The sequence below is a fragment of the Podarcis pityusensis genome, assembly GCF_964106645.2.
Source record: "Podarcis pityusensis genome assembly, chromosome: 2".
NCBI classification, from domain to species: Eukaryota; Metazoa; Chordata; class Lepidosauria; order Squamata; family Lacertidae; genus Podarcis; species Podarcis pityusensis.
Window position 1 is genome coordinate 43,092,666 of NC_138029.1, and position 22,070 is coordinate 43,114,735.

Genomic DNA, 22,070 nt, shown 5'->3' on the forward strand with positions numbered 1-22,070 from the left:
TCCTTTCCACTGTAAGTCCTTTACGCAAGGGATCAGGAACGTGCCAGGCACTGCAGCCAGCCCTCACTTACCCCTCATTTGCCATGATCAGCCAGAGGCTTTTCTGCCCTAGATTCCTAGCTGCTGGTGGTACTGTCATAAATCTGTGACCAAGGGACTGGGTAAATGGGAGGGCCAAACAGCAATGTTGGTGGGCCCTGGTATGATGCTTTGGGCCTGGTAGCTGCTTGAGCATGGGTAAGCAAACTAAGGCCCGGGGGCCTGGATCTGGCCCAATTGCCTTCTAAATCCGGCCTGTGGACAGTCCTGGAATCAGTGTGTTTTTACATGAGTAGAATGTGGCCTTTTATTTAAAATGCATCTCTGGGTTATTTGTGGGGCATAGGAATTCGTTCATTTCCCCCCCTCCAAAATATAGTCTGGTCCCCCACAAGATCTGAGGGACAGTGGACTGGCCCCCTGCTGAAAAAGTTTGCTGACTCCTGTCTGCTTTGAGGATGCTGGGTGCTACTTCTGGCCCTGGTCATGAATGGTGGGATTCACCCTGATGCAGCCTTGATCCACTGTATGTGCCTCTAACTTGTCTGATTCCCCCCACACCCAGACTGAGAGGAATAAAAGAGACAACCTATATCATTAAGAATCACCTGCTGGCCTTGACATTTGGAAGGCTTTCCAGGATCCCCTGCCTGTTTTGTGCCTGGGCTTGAGCCCACCTCCATCTGTGGAACTATTTCCCCCCTTTAACACTGGAGACAGGCCTGTGGGGACAGGGGAGAGAGACAGCAAAAGGCCCTGGAGGGGGACAACGTCATTATATCTGCAGCACCTCTTCTCTTGGTATAATTTTTCATTGCATTTCTACCCCATTCTTTATTACGGGAAGACAGAGGACAACGTGCATAGGATATCTTTTTCTCACAACAGTTCCTGTGGGATAAAATAGTCAAGGCTTCCCTAACCTGGTGCCCTTTAGATGTCCTCCAGAATTGCAATTCCCATAATTACTGTCCATTGACCATACTGGCTGTGATTGATGGGAGTTGTAGTCCAACAACTTTTGGAGGGCACCAGATTGGTGGGGAGACGCAGATCTGGTGTCTGAGCTTCAGGGTGGATTGAGGATTTATACTTGAATTTATTGCACCAAAATCCACTCTCTGCAGCTCACTGACTTGGGGCAGATAGTGGTGACAGAAAACTAATAGGGTACTGAGGATCAGGAGGCTCCGGGGGTTGGTGTGCAAAAGATACTGTGAGGCAGATGGGATATTTTAGAGAGGCTTGCTTAGTGCAAGGAATAATGTGACTGTTTCTCTCTTTGTGTGTACAGAGCACATCCCTGCTGAGCTACGTGAACCCTTCTATACAGACCAGTATGAACAGGAGCACATGAAGCCTCCTCTCATCCGCCTGTTGCATTCGTCTGACATCTACTGCCGTGCCTGGCGCCGGGCCCTGCCATCGGGTGCTGATGGCGCCCCTTCCCCCAAGGACAATGCTGCCTTGCTCCAGCTTCTGGCCCATCGTGGCTTGGTGCCCACCTTCCAAGACAAGCCCATCAAGGAGACAGATCTGCACCACAAACCAATCAGACTGGTAAGTCCACAAGCTTGGCATCTTCCCAGGGGTAAACATTTTGACTTGGTGCTCTTGCAGAAGGAGGGGGGGGGAGTGTACTGTTTATTCAAACTGGAGTGGGTGTTGGTGTTGGTTGCTGGAGAGTGGAAAGAAATTAATTGCCCTCCAACTCTCAGCTGAAACCAGGAGCAGAGGTGGGGAGCTCAGTTAGTGCCTTTCCAAGAATGAACGTGGTAGGATTGTTCCTTCTAAATTTCAGTGGGGTGCTACGATCCAGGGGTGGCTAACTTGCGGTTCTTCAGTTGTTGTTGGCCTCCATCACACATTGGCCCCTGCTAGCATGTCCAGCAGTCAGGGGTGATGGGAGCTGGGAGTCCGGCAAGATGTGGACAACTGCAGGCTGTGCTGACGTGAGTTGGAGGACCTGCTCTTTGAGGATTCAGGAGCAGAGCTAAGTTCATCATGGTCGGTTTCCCCACTGTACTGCAACAGTGTGGTGGGGGAGGCCGTGCTTGTGGTAGGCTATCCAGGATATCCACAACTTGCACACATTTAACTTGTGTGCATTCAGCTTTATGCACTTGGCAAAAAATAAAAAAGAGGTGAAAAGGGAGCAGACGTCCAGGTAAAACGGCTTTGGCAATCCCACCCACCATTGTACCCAAGGTGTTTTGACAATACATGATTTTAGCTTTAGGCATGATCCCCGGAATGTAAGTCCCACATAAGCATTAAAAATTAGTCTATATTAGTTAACCACAATGTGAAGCATGAATTTAGTAGTTTTGAAATGTGGTTGGCTCAAATGGGTGCAGTCATCGTCTAGATATATATATATATGCCTGGAGCTCTGTGACCTGGTATCACGATGACAGTAGCACAGGCTTCACTAGCTCTGGTGCTTTCCAGATGTTTGGGACCACCATTCCCCATCAGCGACTGTGCTGGCTGGGCCTGGTGGGAGTTGTGGTCCACAACATCTGGAAGGCACCAGGATGGTGAAGGCATCATTAGTGGCTAGGCGCTGCTGTACAGAGGAAGAGCACTGGCTGTTCTGGGCATATGTTTAATGTAACTGATGGTTTGGGGGAGAGGGTGGTGGAGAAAAAGCTTTTCTGTGAAAGGATCCCCCTGCCACCAGCCCAAAGGCAGGCTCTGAATTGTGGGGAGGACGCTCGCTGCTCCTGTTGATGGCCTTGTGTAAATGCTGCTCTCCCCAGTGCTGTCCTGTCCTGTGCAGTGGCATGGTGGAGGCCCTGAGGGTGACAGACAAATCCCCAAAACTCCTTCCCTCCTCCCTCCCTCCCTCCCTCCTTGCCTGCCTCTGTTAATACAAGGAGCGTCTTCTGTGGCGCCACAGCTTCAGGGTGGAGCCTTTACAAGCTTAGATCCCAGCCACCCCGTGGGAACCCCTTCCCTCATCTCTCTGTGGGTGGGGAGGGCTGAGGTGTGGCTAAAGACAGGAGAAGTTTCTTTCTACCCCCCCCCCCACCCTAAGGTCTTTTGACTCTCCCTCTTGGGAAGCTGAAGCCTCCTGTTGCTCCCTTCGAAACCCCCTTGGTTTGTAAAGTGCTGATATTATCAAGGAGAAAAGATGGGCCACAGCACTCTAAAGGTTAGATGGCCAGCATTAGGGACACCTGCCTCATGCCAGATGAGGCCGCTGGTCCTTCCAGCTGAGTGTTGTTTACACTGACTGGTAGCAGCACTCCAAAGGTTCTTCCTTCCCTGGAGACTCCCAAGGATTGAACCAGGGACCCTCTGCTGGCAAAGGAAGTTATTTACTGTTGGTCTAAGGCCTGGCAGGCACAAACATCTGTACACCTGTGAGAAGGAAGGTCCTCTGTAGAAGCTGCTAGTCCCTTTTCACTTGTACACAAGAACATGGGAATTCAGGTTTCCTTTAACTTGGGTGGGACCTTAGTGGTTTGTAGCATAGCAAATCCTAAGAAGGAGGGAGAACAGGATAATATCCTAGAATGAAGGGTGCTTTTTTGTTTGTTTGTTCTGGTTTAATGTTGCAGGGGTGAAACAGGGTCCTGGCTTTGTGTGTCCCCTTTTAGAAGCATCTATAACTAGCCAGCTCGGAGTGTGTGGGGGGTTGAGCAATAATAAGTGAACTTGGGGAAACTTATCTGCAATAGCTGACAACTCCACATCCTATCTCTCTTTCCAGTTTATCTATTTTCAGGAAGGGCTGTTGTGAGGAGGGGATGTGGTTGGAAAACACTGTGGGTGTCTCCCTCTCCCCTCTGCAAGAAAACAGATGGGAAAAAGAGAGCCGTGAAGGGTGGGAACCGTACACTTATTTAGGTGTGAAAGGCAAGAAGTGTGTGAGAAGAGAGAGGGGGGGTTCAGAAGGAGGCTGAGGTTGGAGTCTGTCTGTCCCTCACACCGAAGCCCACCCCACTGTGTATGAGGGATTTTAAAAGTGAAAATTGTTGAGGTGTTGATATGAGAATTCCAAATGGATACACTGGCAACAAAGGAGGTGGCAAAAGAAAGAAAACTCAGTTAAAACGCTAGGAAACCAAGGGAAGAGTGGAAGGGAAGTAAAGGTAAATATATATAGCATTTAAACAGCTTGGAAGAATATATATATGTGTGTGTGTATGTGTGTGTGTGTGTGTGTGTGTTACTATTATTAGTACATGTTTGTTTTATAAGCATGTTATCGTTTTTCTTTTCGTTTTGTGCATGCATGTAACAGAATATGTGTTGATGGCAAAAACAGAAAAGCAAATAAAAAATATTTTTTTTGGGAGGGGGGAGTTTGCTTTTGCAGTGGAGCAAAGGAAGACCTGGAATATGGGGAAAGCAACACAAAGCCAGCGCTAGGAAGGATGTACAAATTGTTAAAGCCTAGAAAGGGGGCTTGGGGATTTCTGCTTTCTGCTCCCTGGGCCCAGCAATTATCATTCTTCCGCCTGGTGCTTGTGTAATGGGAGGGGGAGGCGGGGAGGGGGAATCCCCGCTACTGGTGCGGCTCTGCTGGCAGGTGCCCGGCGGGATTGCTCCGCGCTGAGCGGGTATCTCTGATTGCTATTAATTTTGCTCTGGTGATTCTGTCAAGGCCGGGAGGAGAGGCAAGAGTGCCAGCTAGCTGGAGGGAGGGGTGTCCTCTATCTCCCTTGCTCCCAGCTGAGTGCTGGGGAAATGGTGCCCATGGAAGCAATTGGAAAGGGAAGGTTTAATTTTGCCCAGGGTTGAGGGTGAGGAGAATGATGGAGACTCTTGACTTTGATCCGGGCATTTGGAGCCCCTCCCAAGGAAAGTGTAGGTTGCGCGCCACATGGGACAAGATGTTTAGAGAGCACACAGCTAGGCTGCCGCCACACCCTGAACTCCAAGAGTATGGGAGAGCAAAGCAGCGGATTAGTTGCTCTGTGGAGGGAGCTGGTCGTGGCAGCCATGTTGGCTTTCTGCCAGCAATGATATTGGAAAGCAGACATCAGAGCCAGAGCCGAGCAGTGTGGCTATTATCCGACTCCCCTGGCCTCGTCTGACACGGCCTCAGTGTATTTATCCCACAAAGGCCTTATTGAGGCCCAAGCAGCTAGAGGGAGTGTGTCTGTGTCTGTTTTGGGCCTTGTCTTTGAAGGAGGGGAAGAAGAAACCAGGGGAACAGGGTTTTTTAGCCAGAGGTCCCCCGTCCTGAGGTGTGCTAGGTGTGGCCCCAGCTCTGAAGGGGAATGAGAGGCTTGTTCTCAGGCTTCTCCCTTCAGGCTTGGCACATCCCTTATTCTGCATTATTCTCTCTCTGTCTCCCAAGTACGAGCGCCCCATTAACACCCAAGCTTGATTCACTGTCGAGTCAACAGCTTTTTCCTCTGCTTCAGTTCCCGCTCTGCTGGTGCAGAAAATCAGGCTGCCAGGAAGGGCTGGGTGTGGTGTACCTAGAGGCCTGCATCTGGCCTGCTTGCTGCCTTTTGCTTGCAAGGACCCAGTTGCTGTTGGGCACTCAGTGAACTCACATTTTGATACTCCTGCTCTTCTTCCTTTGAACCCACCTCCTCACAAAAAAACCCATTCCTGGATCAGGCTAGAGCTGTAGTCATTTGAATAACCAAACAGACATGCGGTGTTTGTGTGACTACATAGCCCATTCTTAAAACGTTTGCCATGGTAGCAGTAAGTTTTATTTGATGACAAAACTTGGGTCCTAGGATCTGCATTAAAGATGGGTGGGAGCTTTCATTGCATTTTACAGTTGTGGGCTGACTTTCCATAACTTGTTCAGGCAGGGGTTTCAGTAAAAACTTTGTGCAGGGTGCACTAGTTTGGCCAGAACTGAGTAGCAAAGTTTGTCCCTTTTTGAATGCTGATCCCATACCTGCATGTAGAGAATGAGCATGTCAGGGAGAAGAGTTCAGTTTAGTCCAGGAGCAGAGAACCTTTAGCCCTCCAAGTGATGTTGGTCTCCAACTCCCATCAGACCCAACTAAGATGGCCAGTGGTCAGGGATAATGGGAGTTGTAGTCCAGCAACATCTCTGGAAGGCCACACATTGGCTACCTTTGGTCTAGTTTCATTAGTTCAACATTTTATTTTCATGGTGATAAGGCTTCAGACTTGCAATTCCTTCCATGCAGCCTGAAGAGGTACAGGCCAGAGAAACCTTCATCAATTTAATTTAGCTGATTGTATAAACTGTCCATCCTCGTATCGTTGTGAGGCAAGCCTTGAGCAGTATTCAGTTGTCCTGTTGGCACAAGGATTTCCACTTGGGCAACTGGGCTTCTACCACTACCACCTTTGCCTTGCATGTGCCATGCACCCTCCCTAAATCTACTCCAGAGGGTTGGAGAAACCCCTGGAACAGCTTTGCAGGGGGAGGAGAGGGGAAGAACATTCCGTTGCACAAGCAAAAATCCCCGTGCTGATGGAACATTCACTTTATGCTGCGCTGGATATTCCCCTCCCCCCTTGACTCAGCAGAGACTTCACTTTTTTCCATTTCTTGTTAGCAGATCACTGCTGGCAGAAAATCTTCTAGTGCTGCTTCTGCCATGGGGGTGAGGTTGTAGGAGGGAGAGTTCCCTGTCACATTTTCTGTTCAGGAGCTTAACAGACAAAAGTACCATTATTCAGGGCCTGGGACCTTCCTTCATATTTCCATAGGAAGTGGCTCAAGTTTATTCCACCTGCTTAAACCTCTTGGCTAGAAGGATTTCAGCTTCGCTTGGAGAGACCACAGGCAATTTTGGGTCTTCCAGTCTAATGTTCTATCTGCTGCTTCTCTCCCCATGTCTGTACATCACAACTGTGACCTTTGTCAACCACTGCAAGTCCATTGTGGACTGCAAATGGGTCCTATCAAGAAAAATCCTGTCTTCCATCTCCCCCTGCCACTTTAGAATATCAGAAGGCAGCTGGCATTGTTGCTAGGGTCTTCGCAGAGATAATTGGCTTGTAGGCTATCCTATTAGACCTGCCCAGAAGCAGAAGAGGCTGTTGCTCCTGGACCCATAGTTCCTGGGCTTGGGGCACTGAGAGATCTTGCATGCAGAATTTGGAGGGAAACATGGGGGCGGGCAGACTGCATGCATGATGACGATGCTGGTAATAAAGCCCAATATCTGCACCTAGCACATGTTCCCTTTGCCCCCAGGCTGCTCTCATCCAGGTTCTCCTTAACAGCATTAAAAGCTTAAGGCAACTAATCTGCTCTCCTGTGGTGTAAGACTGGGACTGAGCTTGCTCAGTCGGGCACAGCAAGGGGGATTCTCATGTTACCATGATCTGGCCCAAGACTCCAGTCCTTGTAGTGGGGTGGGACAGCTGAAAATAATGCCAATATATTTCATATCTGGCAACCAATGCACCCTTTTGGCTTCAGATAGTACATGGGTAGAGGAGGCTAAAAAGCCCAGGACACAAATTTGCACAGCCCTCTAGCAACTATGGTGGCTCATTTACCAGAAGTAATGTATTTAGCATTAACTCTGAAAGTGTATACTAGATTCTGACCAAACTAAGCCCCCTAGAGCAAAATATACACCAGGAAGCTTAGTTTGGTCAGAATCGAGTATGCACTTCCATTCATTCTGCTTGTTCACCCCAGCCAAGACGCTGTCCTTCCAGCATGCCCCCGACACTCTGTGTGCTTTATTACACTGGAGAAAGCAGCTTATGCCATGGAGGGCTAGCCTGTTGCCCTGTGATAGGAGAGCAGAACATACCGTATTTTTTGCTCTATAAGACTCACTTTTTCCCTCCTAAAAAGTAAGGGGAAATGTGCGTGTCTTATGGAGCGAATGCGGGCTGCACAGCTATCCCTGAAGCCAGAACAGCAAGAGGGATTGCTGCTTTCACTGCACAGCGATCCCTCTTGCTGTTCTGGCTTCTGAGATTCAGAATATATTTTTTCTTGTTTTCCTCCTCCCAAAACTAGGTGCGTCTTGTGGTCTGGTACATCTTATAGAGCGAAAAATACAGTAGTTGATCTGTGTCTCTGAACTTTAGGAAGCAGGGAGAAAAGTAAACTGAACTTGGCAATTCCTCCTGAGGAATGATGGAGCTTGCTTGCACCTGTCCCAGCATCAATGGAAAGATAGTTCTCCCTTTTCCTGTGTAATCTCACACCTGGGGTGGCCCCAACTATGTGCCTGGCTCCATTTGTGGGGTAAGGATACCCTCATGGCTGAACACAGGTTGCCTAACTTGTCTCTCTCTTCCTTGCCACACGTACAGGGTGCGCACCTGGCATTGATTGACTCACTGATGACAGCGTTTGCGTTGGAAGCCACCAGCTCACTCAGTGTTACGCCAGGCACTGATCTGGCAGCCATCTCCTGGGACCAGAAACTTCTGCACTGGATAGACATGGTACCTTATTTATTTACCAATCAATCAATCAATCAATCAATCAATCAATCAATCAATCAGCTATTCTTGATATTTGTGCTTCCTCCAGATTACTTAGGTGGGCATAGAGAGAGTTAATGTCCCACTTTATTCACACAGCAAGTTTGTTTGATTCTCTACTCCAGGAACCTTTACTCCTCTAGAGGTCAACTACAACTCCCATCAGCCCCTGCAAGGATAGCCAGTGGCCAGTGATGGTTGTAGTTGTAGTTCAGCAACATCTGGAGGGCCAGAGGTTCTCCACATCTGCACTAGTCCATGCCCAGCTGCACTGTCCAACCTCTGACATGGAAAATGTGAGGTTGGAGTAAAATGGTTTCGATGGATTACTTACAATTTGTGAGCCCTTTGGGGACATAGATTTATCCTACTAAAAATTGCTATAAAATCTCACCTGGAGCCCAAAGGATAGGGGCAGGATAATAAACATAGCTTTTTCATTGGTTTTGAATATGACCTCATAGAAACTTGGGATAAAATATTAAATAAAAGGGGCAGTTCCTTGATTCTGTTCCGGCCCGTTTCATTCTATCACCAATTTGCTGCTGTTGTGAAGGGGTGCTGGGCTTACTTTGCGTACATTTAAGCTCAAGTGGAGTTGCATTTCATTGCCCTTTCCTCTCCAGCAAAAGTTTTTTTACACCCACATGCCAATGGGGAATTAACTTCATGCATCTGATAAAGGGATCTCTAATCCATGAAAGTTTATCCCTGTAACACATTTGTCATCTTTAATAAGGTGCCACAAGTCATTTATCTCTCTTTTTGGCCTGGACTCAGGAAGGCAGTCATGTTTTTGGAGACACATATAACATGACCTGTTTGGGAAGGAGAGGAGAATAGCAGAGGAGGGACCTTCAGCACCTTAAAGTGGTCTGTGGGTGGGATGTGCAGGGATTGGTAAGGTGTGTGTGCCTCTTCCCAATACATTTTTTAAAAATATCTTTTATTTAAATTAGTTTGACTTTTATTGTATCCTGTGCTGAAAAAACCCCCAATAAAAATACAGTCATACCTTGGTTTTGGAACAGCTTACTGTATTTTCCCGTGTATTGGATGAGGTTTTTTGACACAAAAATCATGTCAAAGGTCGTCCAATACATGGATAGTGGCATGGGGGGAGATGCCGCTGGAAGTGCTGCGATCTGGAAGTGCTGGGTGGCGGCATGCAGCTTCTCCCGATGCTGCTGCCTACAGGGAGCGATCTGGGGGCACTGGCTGGCGGCACGCAGCTTCCCCTGATGCCACTGCGCATGGGAAGCACTCCTTGGATCATTTCCCGCGCGCACAGCAGCATCAGGGGAAGGTGCCCTCTGGCCAACCTGCTGGCTGGTTAGAGCACAACTTCCCTCGATGCTGATGCGTGAGGGAAACACTCCCTACCTGTGTGCGGGAAATGATCTAGGGAGTGTTTCCTGCCCACAGCTGCGTGGGGGGAGAGGCTCAACAACTTTGGGCCATCTTCCCTCATTTTCTTAAAACTGAGCCCCCCCAAATAGGGGGGTTGTCTTATACATGGGGGCATCTAATAGACAGAAAAGTATGGTAGTTCCCAAATGCCACAAACCCAGAAATGACTGTTCCAGTTTGCAAACGATTTTTGGAAGCCGAACATCCAACGGGGTTTCCGATTGGCTGCAGGAAGACAATCAGAAGCCACGCTTTGGTTTTTGAATGTTTTGGAAGTTGAACGGACTTCTGGAACAGATTCTGTTTGACTTCTAAGGTACTACTGTATTTATAAAAAGCAAAACAGAAAACAACAACGGCATGCTCCTTGCTTCCTCCCTCCAGATCATCCACAAGATACAGCAAAGCAGTGAGCAGGAATGCACTCAGCGGGCTGCGCCGGGGACAGACGGCCAGACCCAGGCCTCCAACAGCGGTCCCAAGGTGCGTTTGCTTGCCTCGTGCAGCTTCCTTCTGAATGGAGCAGGGAGGGAGTCTGGACTTGTGGCGTAGCTGGAGTGGGAGGGAGGGAGGCCATTTGTGGGCCCTGCCCCAGTAGCTAAAGCGTGGCGACGGAAGGGTGGCTTTATCCATGCCGGCTTTGTTCTGTGTACAAGCCACACCCTTTCCCTCCCGCTCTTTTCTTCGAAGATAGAATTTGCTTCCTTCCTTCTGACTGACTCCCTGCCCCCCAACTCTAGCTCATGTTTGGGAACTCCCTGCACCCCAAGGATTCCCTACCTCCCCCCCTTGTAAATCTGCTGCTTCGCCCTCCTCCTGTGAGGTGGCCTCTGTCTGCTTTGTCCTTGCTTTGTGGGCAACCAGAGATCCTTGACTTCTCCCCCAAATCCATTCTGTGGGGCTGGCTCACTGGCTCTGTTGGCCAGAGTGGTCAGACCATATTGAGGGGGGCGGAGGCGGGTTGCCTGCCTGAGAAGCTGCCCCGTTCATGTTCCCGATGGGCCCAACGACGAGGCCTCATCCCAGCCCAAGCTGCCCCTCCGGCTTTCTGTGCTGCGAGTGCGATACCGTCACGGTGTGTTATGTGACAGAGCTGTCTTTTTCTGCATCTTTTCCTCTGCTTCAGTGTCCCACAAGGTGGTACTGGAAACTGGTTCCTGTAAGTGGGTGGCTTTACTTATTATCTCCCTGCTGCTTTTGGCTCCTGCGCTGCATGCCAGGGGGACCCAGAGCAAAGGATGCTGGGGATTTAGGACCTTGGAGCAGAGATACCTGAGTGTGTGTGTGTGTGTGTGTGTTTGTTTCAGTGAGGGAAAGGCTGCGGGGACGACATTGCCCTGCTCCCTGTGGGATGGGCACCTGCCTGTACTTTGGGGAGACTTTGAGGGCAGAGGGGACCCTGTCCCGGGAGGAGGAGGAGGAGGAGGCGTGTTCCCACATGAGACACCAGCTGCTGGGATGCTGGTATATCCCAGCATCCTTTGTTCTCATCTCCCTTCCCTCCGCAACCCGCTCCTGCTTTGCTCTCTCTTAGCTCCGCGTGTTGGGGCACATGAGGGTTGGGTTCTGGCGGTGGCGGTGGGTGCTTAACGGATCTCTTCTTCCTGCCCTGAATAACGCAACCTCCTTGGGGTTACAGGTGCCCTGGGGTCTAACGGACAGGCAAGAGGGACTGCCTCAGAGATCAACCGAGAAGCCCCGGTTTTCATTTGTGCAGAGGGGTTAAGAGACAGCCAGAGCAGGGCAGCTCATGCCTGGAGCTGCCAAGTAGGAACAGCATGCTAGTTACACGACATTCCTTTATTCCCCCCTTCTGTGTTGCCTTCTGTCCCCCTCTCCCCGCCCCCCCCCCGCCATTTGCTTGCTGCCCAGCTGTACTCAGTGCAGCCCAGAGTGCGGACTAGTCTGAACTTAGGCCTGGATGCTACATTGCGTTTAGTGTTCAGGAGTGTGGGGTGCTCCGGAAGGGAGAGAGGGCTCTCTTGGGAGCCCCAGGTGCATGCTGGGGAGGCTTTAATCACCCCAGGTGGAAAGCTAGGCCTTGGCTAGGCCTTTCCTGCAACCCCCTACCCCTACCCTGTTCCCCAGCCTTGCAAGGCAGCAGCAGCAGCCCTTTCCTCCTCTCTCCTCCCTCCTTGCGGGTGCATTGATCAGGCTCTCTCTTTTCTTTGCTATTGCATCCAGCATGCCATCGCTTTTTGTTTGAAGGAGTCGGGGAATAAGCCTCCTGTGGTAATGTATCCGTCAGCGCGTGCCTCCCACCGCCCGCCTGCACCACCTTGCCATCCACCCGGGTTGCTGTTTTCTAGGACTTCGGGCCGTTCCTGCTGCAATGGGCCTGGGCCGCCTTTCTCCCCTGCCCCACAAGCTGCCAACTTGCCTGGGGCTAGGAGAGGCGAGCTTCCCTCTCCGCTGTGGACGTTTTCCAGGGTCCTCCTCCCTCCACGTTCAGAGCAACCAACAGCCGCCTCCAAGGGCTCCCCCCCCAAATTCCCACAAGAGATCTGCCATTTGCCCTCAGTTCTTGGGAGTTCGCCTCATCTTGTTGCTCACCCTCCAAACACAATCAGCCCCTTGCCTTTCCAGAGCCTGCAGAAATCCTGGGATGCATTTCTTGTTTTTGTTAGACACTCTGGTTTTTGTTCTATTTTAGGACGTTTAGTGTGGGGGCGTCTACCGACTTTTCTCTCTAGAGCTGTAAGGTGTCAGGAAGGGAAAGATGTGGGTGCAGCCAACAGCACAAACCCTCTCATTACCACCACTGCCCACCAAAACTCCTGCTGTGTTGAGAGTTGACCTGTTTTGGCCTCTGGGGCCAGGTGACCACCTCCTCCCTTGGTTCCTTTTGGGTCTCTTCTCCTGGGCTGGCTGGGGGGTGGGGAAGGCTTGCTCCATTAATTCCTGGCTTCAGCAGTGGTGGAGGAAGGGGTAGAGCATCTGTCAAGCTGGTCTCCAGAGCTTGCTGTCTACGGCCAACTCTTCCCCACCCCCAGGGATACGGCCCTTTCCCTCTGAAACCTCCCTCCAGCTCATTGCAGCAGGAATGGAGGTGCCCCATTTGCCTCTCTCTTTTTTTTTCTCCCCACCCTTTTTTATTTTTTGCTGGCCTGCTGGGTGTCTGTGCCTGTTTGTCTGTCTGGTCACCCCTTCCCCCCTCCCTTTGCCCTGTGCAATGTCTGCGCACGGCCTGCCCTGCTCTGTGTGTGTCTCTGGTGTGGGGGCTGCCTTTTGTTGTCTTGTCTGCTGTGTCCTGGGGTGAGGACAAGCATGTTTCCTTGGAGTGGGAAATGCAGTTATTTAGCAGGACTGACTTGCTGGCTCCTCTGTCTTCTCTTCCTACCCAGGGCAGACCCCCGACCCCCCCATTTAGCATTCCCTCACAGCCACTGTGGTGCTGCAGCCCACTGGGCCTAGCACTAGGCCAGAACCTCCCCTTGGAACATTTGTGTGGTGGGGAGAGTGAGGGGAGCTGGCAGCTGGTCTTTGGGGTCACTCAGAGCTGCTACAGAAGGGAGAGTGTCTCCTTTTCTCCTCCTATGCTGGCTGCTTCCTCCTCACTTCCCTCCTGCTTTTCTCCTCCTTGGCTGACACAGAGGGACTTGTGCCTTCGAGGGACTCGCTTGCGCCCCCCCACCCCGCTTTATATCCTTTGCCTCCCTCCCAGCATGCACTTTGCTCTTGGTATTGGGGCAGGGTGGGGGAGGTGTCATATTTTGTGCACACATATTCTTGGGGTGGGAAAGAGGGTGTTAATCTTGGCTGGTTCTTCACCCTCTGGGTATTCCCAGGAAGAATTTCATGAGGGCTTCTGCATGGTGGTGAAGTTGAGGGTGGGATGGAGGAGCTTAGAGTGTGAGGCCCTGGACCGAGAGGAGGCAGGGGGTGCATTCTTCAGGCTTTTTCTAGTGTCCCTCGTGTGGGGACCAGCTCCTTCTGTCGCTGTGTTGACTTCCTCCTGCGTTTCTGCCCTGCACAGATCCGCTATCGGAAGGACAAGGCGCTGCCCAAGCAGACTCCCTGCTTCCCTGCCATCACTGGCATGAAGGACCTGGCCAGCGGGGGTGCCATTGCTGCCACCATCCACTACTACTGCCCCCAGATTGTGCGCCTCGAGGGTGAGTCGGTGCTCTGGTTCCTGGGTGGAGGGATGGGGCAGCTGCTCGGAGCTTGCAGCCGTTGTGTGTGCATTGCTTCCACTCGCACGTGTGTGTGCACACGAATGCACCCCGCACGCTGATGGCTATTGTGTGCTTCCCTTGCCCCGTAGACGTGTGCCTGAAGGAGACCATGTCGGTGGCAGACAGCCTGTACAACCTGCAGCTGATCCAGGGCTTCTCTGCGGACTATTTGGGTGGCTCCTGCTTCCTCTCCTTGGAGGACCTGCTGTACATGCCACCTATGCTGAGGGTGAGTGCTGGGACTGGGCAGGAGGTGGAGCAGTCCTCTAGCCCCTCTGTACCTCTAGAGATAAAAACATGGCTGCCCTGGCTGCAGTAAGGGAAGCCCTCAGAGCTTCAGGGCCGAGGAGCTGCTTGGAAGGAGCCCTGGCATGGCAGAAGGAAGCCTTGCTCCGTGCCCCGTGTGGCTGCTCATGTGGAGCAAGTGGGGATTAGTGTTTGGTCTGAGCGTCCAGCCTGCCTTGGCCCTAATGAGCCTTGGCTGGGGCCTCCGGCTGCACTAATTGGAGGCTGATCGTGCAAGAACAATGAGGCCCTTCTGCAGTGGGTGGCAGGGCAGTGCTGGGGGCGGGGATTGCGGTGGGTCAGAAGAGAGACGTTGTAGGCACCAGGAAGAGTTCTTCTCAGGAGTGCTACCTGCAGATGGAGATGGTGGAGCAGAGACTAGGTCCTCTCCTCCCCCTTGTTCTCTGGACCCAACTCTGGCTAAGTGAGGGGAATGAAGGCTGCTTCCTCCAGAGACTATTTGGCTAACTCATTGCCCTTCCTCCCCAGATAAACGTCGGGGTGTTTCTGGCAGAGTTGTTCCTGTGCTTTGAGGTGCTTAAGCCTGACTTTGTGCACCCAAAGGAGCTGCCTGGACTTCAAGGTAAGAAGGTGGCAGGTGTGCTTGTATGTCTGTGGCACCCAGGAAGCTGCCCAGGTTCACGGGCTCGCACTGCTTTGGCTTGCTCCTTGTTGTGTGTAAACTGGCTGCTAGTGCCTCTCTGGGGTTTCAGGTCCAGAGCCTTTCCCCCTGACCTACCTGAGGATGCTAAGGATGCTGGAGTCTAAGGTATGGCTCCCCCCACCCTCCACACCTTAGTGGTAGCAGTTAGCTTGAGGAGCAACTAACCCAGGATAGGAGTGAGGCAGTCCATTCCCAGCCTGCAGAGCTGTGCTGTTTTGGGTATGTAGTATTGCAAGATATTTGTCGGTACATTCATTATGGGCAGACTCTTATATTTGGTATACTATGTGCTGATAATTTCCAATGTGCTGAGCAGGCAGAAAAACCCAAACTACCCCCCCCCCCGAATAACTTAACACCCACCCCCATTTAATAATTGTAGCATATATGGCAAAAAAAAAAATGTTTGTATACTTGTGAACATGAGAATTATGATTTTTGAAGTATATGGAATGCTGGTGGGATAATTAGAGTAGAGGAGGGAGCACAGTCGACATGGGGAGAGAAAGGAAGAAGCGCAGAACATCTTAATTGCAGCTGTATCTAATTGTTTCTGAAGACATTATTACTAGTTGCATGCTTTCCAGACATTTTGCAAATCTGGGGCCCACGCGCCTGCTTTTTCTTAATTTTGAGAATGAAAAGCTTCTCTTAAAGCCTTAGGAAATTTGTCTTCCACAAGTTATCTGTTACAGTTCGTACAGTGTTTTGAACTAGATAATTGGCAGTCAGGTCCTCCCTTCCTTTTAAGGGGGAGATGGAAAGAGGGTATAGCATATGCCTCCCATATTACGTGGTATAAACCAAAGGTGACTGGTATTTTTGTTTCACACCTTGTAGTCACTTTGATCTGATTAATTGAACAAACATATTCTGTCTGTGGAGCATCAATGGATCCTGTTGCAGGATTTAGATTGTGCTTGCCTTGGCTTTATCTTGACCAGCGTTCACGGCTTTTCCAAATACTTGTTAAAACCTTGGCCCTTCCTGGAAAGTTTGCATTTTGATGTTGCGAACGCTTTTCTGGTCTTGCTGCAAGAAAAGATACCTTTAATCCCCATTGTGCATTCTGTACATCAGGTGGTAAATTGCATGCCTGAAAAATAAGGAAAAGTAAAGGCTGCGCTATAAAGCCTGTCTGTGCACACAGGTATTTGATAGCAGCCTATCACTGTCACACTTCCCCTGCCGCCCTAAATCAGTTGTCCCACTGAGTAAGTGGAGCAGAGGCATGGGCTGCTGGGAGCTGGCATGCTCCAGCCTTGGAACAATGGTCTCCTGTGTGAGCCGAGATGGGAGCAGGTTCCTCTCCTGCCCTTTGGTACACGTGGTTGGCATTCCCACCCTTTCCTGACCTTCTAGTGACTTAATCCTCAGCGTGAGCTCTCTGCTCCCTTCCCCTCTCGGCTTGTTCAGTAAAGTGGCTGTTCTCTTCCAGATTCCCCTGGGCTGAATGACTCCCTGACGCCCAACAGTGGGAACAACAGCAGGTAAGGGAGCCTCTGCTACTCTCACCACCGCCACTTGGAGCCTGAAACCAGGCTTGCCCTCTCTTGCCCATGCTGGGAGTCAGATTTGGATGTTGTGCTTTGTGAGGAAGGTGTCTGTGGGCTGCTCTCTCTCTCTCTGGTTGCCTCATTCCAGAGCTAGGATTTTGTAAATGGATGATGATGTAGGAGCATGAGAAATTGCCTTATGCTGAACCAGACCCCATTGACCCACCTCTATCAATGTTGTCTACACCAGGGTTTCCCAAACTTGGGTCTCCAGCCGTTTTCAGACTACAACTCCCATCATCCCTAGCTATCAGAATCTGGTCAGGAATGATGGGAGCTGTAGTTTCAGACAGGGAGCCTCTCCCAGCCGTACCTAGAGATGCCAGGGATTGTCTTCTCTAGGGCACTAGTTCCCTACCTTTTCACCCACCAAGAGGACGGTCCCTGCATTCTGCCATGTCAGCTGCAGTTCCAGCTTATAAAACGAAGCTGCTTTAGCCTGAGTGTGTTGCTGTCACTAGCTTCCCTGTCTGGCAGCGTGGCTAGCCAGTCTCCCGTGTATGAATCAAAGCTGTTGGGAAGCCTTAGATGGGAGTCATGTCCAGACTGCTACCTGCAAGTCCACAAGCCATGATGTTGCTGACAGAGGACTCCAGGCAAGGAGCCTTTGGCTCTCAAAATGTTGCTGGACTCCAACCAGCAACAACCAATGTGGCTGCTGGTCAGGAATGATGGGAGTTGTACACTGTTGGTGGCTTAACTGTGCCCTTCCCAGTAGTGCTCAAAAACCGTGAATCCCTTTAGGAATAGTTAACTATCGTCTCTTCAAAGGGGCAATGTTGCTGTTGCAGCTGGCAGAGGTCTGGGAGAGTCCTTGAGGTCCTTCACGATTTCAGTGCTGTTGACGTAAGAGTCCTTGCTTTCCTAAAAAAAACTCCACCCAGCAACTTGCTCTTCAGATGTGTTAGTACTGTACTCCAAAGTGCCACAGCTTGACTTTCCCCCTCTCTGCTTGCCTAGGGGGCCTCTCCACATATTAATATTAGACAGTCTTTGGGGAAACGTGATCTGGAAGGAGTTATTCCTGTAATCAGGGTGGGGAGAGCTCCTTATGTTTTTTGTGGTGGCTCAGTGCCTCCTTATGTTTCAGGAGGGTTGGACCTTCCTTTGCTCTGGGGAGAAAACTGCGTCCCTGGCACTGTCAGTGTGTGAGTCGGGTGCTCCCTTCCCCTGATCAGCTGTAGCTGCTGATCAGGGGAGTCTTCGTGGTTTACCTGGATTGAGTTGCACTGGTGGAGTAAAGGGGAAAGCACTCTTGGCCAGAGCAGCTGCTCTCCCTTTGCTCCAGGCCAGCAGAAATTGTAGTTCTTCTTGCAGGGCAGGTGGGTGGGTGGGGGTGTGACTGGGCAAGCTTCTGATCTTTAAGGTAGGCACAGCTTTCCTCCCATGTGCAAGTTATGGGAATGCCTTTAGGCAGCAAATTAAAGGAACTTGTTCCTGCAAGTCTGTTCACTTCATTTGCCAAATGAATGAGCGGAATCAACACTTAGCAGAGTGCCTACATGTTCCACGTATAATGTAATGCAGTGATTCTAGTGTTGTGCAAATTCCTTCTTGGGTTTCTATCACCCCTCCCCTTTAAAAAAACAAACACAACAACCCACACCAAACTAGTCCTATTTCCTCAAAGGACTAGCTTTCAGCACCCAGTTTCCCTCTGCTGACTTCACTTGTGTGAGTGCAGACTGTGTTGGTGCTGCCAGAGGATTGTGGCTGGAGGCCTAACCAGTGTGCAGCAGCATCTGCTTCTCTCTGTGTGACAACAAGTTTTGTAGCAATGTTCTTAATCTGATCTCATCTCTCTCTCTCTCTCTCCCCCCCCCCCCCCGTAGCTCCCCAATTTTCAGCTTCCGCCACCCACTGCTGCCTGGAGGGCAGGCACAGTCCCCACTCTGTGGTTCTTTAGGTAAGGTGCTGCTGCTTTGTCTAGTCTCTCTCCCCCCACCCCGGCCAATACAAACCACATACAAGCTGTGGAGGAAGAAAAGGAGTCCTTCAGTTCTGTTGGGGGTAAAAGGTTAAGCAAAACACATGCAAGTCTCTTGGAGGTCCTTCTTAAGGCGTCATGATCATGACTGTCGGCATCCCCAGGGGCTTGTTTCTGTGGTTTCCCAAGCTCTTGGTCCTGGATAGCTGTTCAGCTTCACCCAGCAGCTGCTGCACATTTCTCAAGAGCAACAGAGCCATAGTATGCCTGCCTTAGATGGCACAATTTTAAGATGCTTTGGTAAAGGCGCAGTATGCTAGATTTCATTGCATGAGTAAGGGTGAGCTCTGTTGAACCTCTTGTAAGGCAATAAGGGCTGCAACCCTGTGCAACCAGAGAGGGGAAAGCTCTGCCCTTCTGGATGCTTTGAATCTCTTAACTCCCATCAGGCCCAACTGGCATGGCCCAAGGCCAAGGACGATGGGAGTTGTAGTCCAATTATGTTTGGAGGGCTGCAGGTTCCTCCTTCCTGGTTTACACCTGGAACACAGGGGAACTTTGCTTGTGAATAGGCATGCACAAAATTGTGCTGTGTAAACTGGCCTATCATGGGAAAAGATCATTCTGAGAAGGCAGGTTTTAATCTACATCTCACCTCAAGAGATGGCCCTAGACAGCCTGAGATATACCTGACGTCATCGGAGTTTGTGCTGCTGATGTCGTGCCCTCGTGGGCCTTTGGCTTCCTTTCAAACCTTGTCAAAGTAGAGTGGCTCTCCTTTTGTGTGCTTGCTCCTCCTTATTGTGACATGGAGGATACTGTCCCCCAAGGACAGCCTGGGCCAACTTGAGCCCTCCAGATGTTTTGGGTTGTAACTCCCATCAGACACATCAAGCATGGACAATGGTCAGGGAGGGATGGGAGCTGGAGTCTGAAACATCTGGCAAGCTGCTTGGATTCCTCCCACCCCTTGAGTTGAGGGCCTTGACTCCTGCCACCAAGTCTCTAGGACAACCCCGCGGTATCTTCTTGTTCTCTGCTCTCTTGTTCCTCTGATTTGGGTCCTTTTTGTGTCCTTAGGCTCCCTGCATCACTCCACATCCATGTCCCATGTTGAGGGCTTTGGTAAACCATGGAGCAAGAAGCAGCTCAGGTGAGGAGCACGGGGGGGTGGATTTCATATGGCCAGAGGAGGGGACAACTTCCCAGACCTCTGCTTATCCACCGACTTGGGATACAGAGTTCTGAGAAGCAGTACCAGCAGGTTGTGAGTGGAAGGTGGGCTTGGAATGTCCCAGCTTGTCCGTCCTTCTTTTGCTCCTAATCTTATCGCTTTGCTCCGCTTCCCTAGCCACCCGTTGTCGCAGGCGGTCTCCTTCAGCATCCCCTTTGGCTTGGACAGCGATGTGGACATTGTGATGGGGAACCCGGTGGGCATGCTGCGCTCTGTCAGCTCAGACAGCCTGGCCCCTGCCCTCTATTCCTCCTTGCCTCGCTCCCCGCGCCCACGGTCCACTGACGTGGTTGAGGCCCCCAATGGCTTAGTGACAACACCGCTCCACGGGGCTGGACCCAAGGCCCAGGAGGGGCTGGCCCTGGAAAACGGGCTGAGCGACGGCTACCCCGACCTGCCTACCATCGAGGAGGCCCTGCAGATCATCCACAGCAGCGAGCGCCTGCTCCCCGAGGGAGCGCCCGATGGCTTTTACCTGCACTCTCCGGAGCCACCGAAAACTTCTGTGCCAGAAAAGGCACCCATGGCTGCTGTTTACCGCTGCCACAATGGCCCCCCCAATGGGGCCGAGCCAGCCCAGGACGGCAGCCTAGACTCAGACGCAGAGGAGCCCACGCGAGCCCCTGGTGGCCCCGACGACTCCACCTCGTGCGTCAGTTCGCTGAGCTCGCAGCCCGACAGCACGGCTTCGTCTGCCTCTGGTGTGCGCATGACCAGCTTCGCGGAGCGCAAGAAGAAGCTGGCAGCGACAGACAGCAAGTCCAGTGGGATCAGCTCCGAGGGCTCTGAGGTTGGGCCTGTCCCGCCAGACGAGAGCCCCGCCCAGAGCCCCGCCCTCAGCTCAGAGATGAGCCAGCTGGGGGCGCGGCTGGAGGAGAAGCGCCGGGCCATCGAGGCTCAGAAGAAGCGCATTGAGGCCATCTTCACCCGGCACCGCCAGCGCCTGGGCAAGAGTGCCTTCCTGCAGCTACAGAAGGCCCCCGATGCCCAAGGCCAGTCGGAGGATGGCCGGCTCGCTCTCGAGGAGCGGCTTGCCCAGCTGGAGGCCGAGGAAGAGGCCGGAAGCCCTCGGGCCCGCCTAGACAACAAGCAGGTGACCTTTTCCCCGGAAATCACCAAGGGCGGAGCGTTGGACGAGAACCTGGGCGACTACAACCGGGCGGTGGCCAAGCTGAACACCGCCCTGAGCTCCCTGCAGCTGGACATGCAGCGACTGAGCGATCAGCAGCAGCGCCTCCTGCTGGATAAGAAGCCTAGTGTGCAGGCCTGGGTGATCCCAGCCCCAAGGACCGGCCGTGAGGGGGCTCCTCCCCGCTCCTCCCTGGAGCTGTCCTCCCCCTCGCCCTCGCCCTCCCCTTCCCGCAAGTCCCGCTCCCCTCAGCCCACCCCTAAGAAGTCTCCCGCCCCGGCTCCGCCCAAGAGCCCCCGGCACGCCCGGCCAGTGGAGCTGAAGCTGCCCCCCCTCACGCGGGTCCTGACGCCTCCCCACAACGTGGACACCCTCCCGCACCTCCGCAAGTTTTCCCCCAGCCAGGTGCCCATGCAGACCCGCTCCTCCATCCATTTTGCCGAGGACGAGGAGCTGCCCGTGCCGGAGGCCCAGGGGAACTTGCGGCCTGTGGCCTCGGTGCCCCCTCAGGGGGGCAATGGCCGTGTCTCTGGGGATGGCACCAGTGACGTCTCCTCGCCCAGCGACCGGCGCAGCAGCCTGATTGAAATCCCCTTGTCCAGCCTGAAGGGGGAGGAGGAAGACGACGATGCAGATGGCGACGACTCGCTGGAGGGATCCATCACCGAGGCCCTGGACTCCGAGCCGGCCCGGGCTGGCATGGGCTTCTACTTCAAGGTAAGCGCTTGAAGCGGAGACTGCAAACACCCATGACGGGCATTCTGCACTTTCTGTAGAAGAGCTTTTGGAGCATGGGCAAGAGGGAGCTGGGTATGGCTCGGCCCTTGGAGCCAGCCAGGGCTAGGCTGGGCTTCAGGTGGCTGTGCTGCTTCGCTCTTTCTTGGCTGGCTCAAGGTAACGGGAGTAGGCAGCCTGCAGTGGGACAGGGATTCCAAGGGGCCCCTTTTGACTGGCAGGAGCGTCTGCAGAATGTGCAGGTGGGGTTGCTGCAGCCAAGTGCTTGAACAAAGACACTGTGTGCGTGTGTCCAACTTAAAACAGACATCTCCTTTCTGAGATCCTTGTGGGTCAGGGAAGATCTTTTTTCAGACGTGTTTTTCTACTGCGCCGGCTTAAATCACACCAGCTGCTGCTGCTCTCTAGTGGCGATGCAGATCTCTGCAGCATCGTGGACTGGCCCAAAGATAGGACCATAAGCATGAGCTCCAGAAGCAGAACTCAGCCTCAAATGAAGAGAGG

General features: G+C 52.1%; 1 protein-coding gene across 4 annotated transcripts in view; it reads left to right on the forward strand.

Annotated features, from left to right (window-relative positions):
- Positions 1-22,070, forward strand: part of CAMSAP3 (calmodulin regulated spectrin associated protein family member 3) — a 45,130-nt gene that overhangs the window by 18,347 nt on the left and 4,713 nt on the right. The window contains exons 2-13 of one of the 4 annotated variants that reach the window (XM_080996181.1): positions 1,334-1,599; positions 8,275-8,409; positions 10,243-10,341; positions 10,985-11,017; positions 12,043-12,090; positions 13,835-13,973; positions 14,126-14,265; positions 14,811-14,904; positions 16,424-16,475; positions 18,374-18,447; positions 19,549-19,621; positions 19,820-21,548. In XM_080996181.1, coding sequence (XP_080852307.1) covers positions 1,334-1,599; positions 8,275-8,409; positions 10,243-10,341; positions 10,985-11,017; positions 12,043-12,090; positions 13,835-13,973; positions 14,126-14,265; positions 14,811-14,904; positions 16,424-16,475; positions 18,374-18,447; positions 19,549-19,621; positions 19,820-21,548 — 2,882 coding nt within the window. The remainder of the gene's footprint in view (positions 1-1,333; positions 1,600-8,274; positions 8,410-10,242; positions 10,342-10,984; positions 11,018-12,042; positions 12,091-13,834; positions 13,974-14,125; positions 14,266-14,810; positions 14,905-16,423; positions 16,476-18,373; positions 18,448-19,548; positions 19,622-19,819; positions 21,549-22,070) is intronic. The other 3 variants (XM_080996182.1, XM_080996183.1, XM_080996184.1) reach the window with 3 other exon arrangements.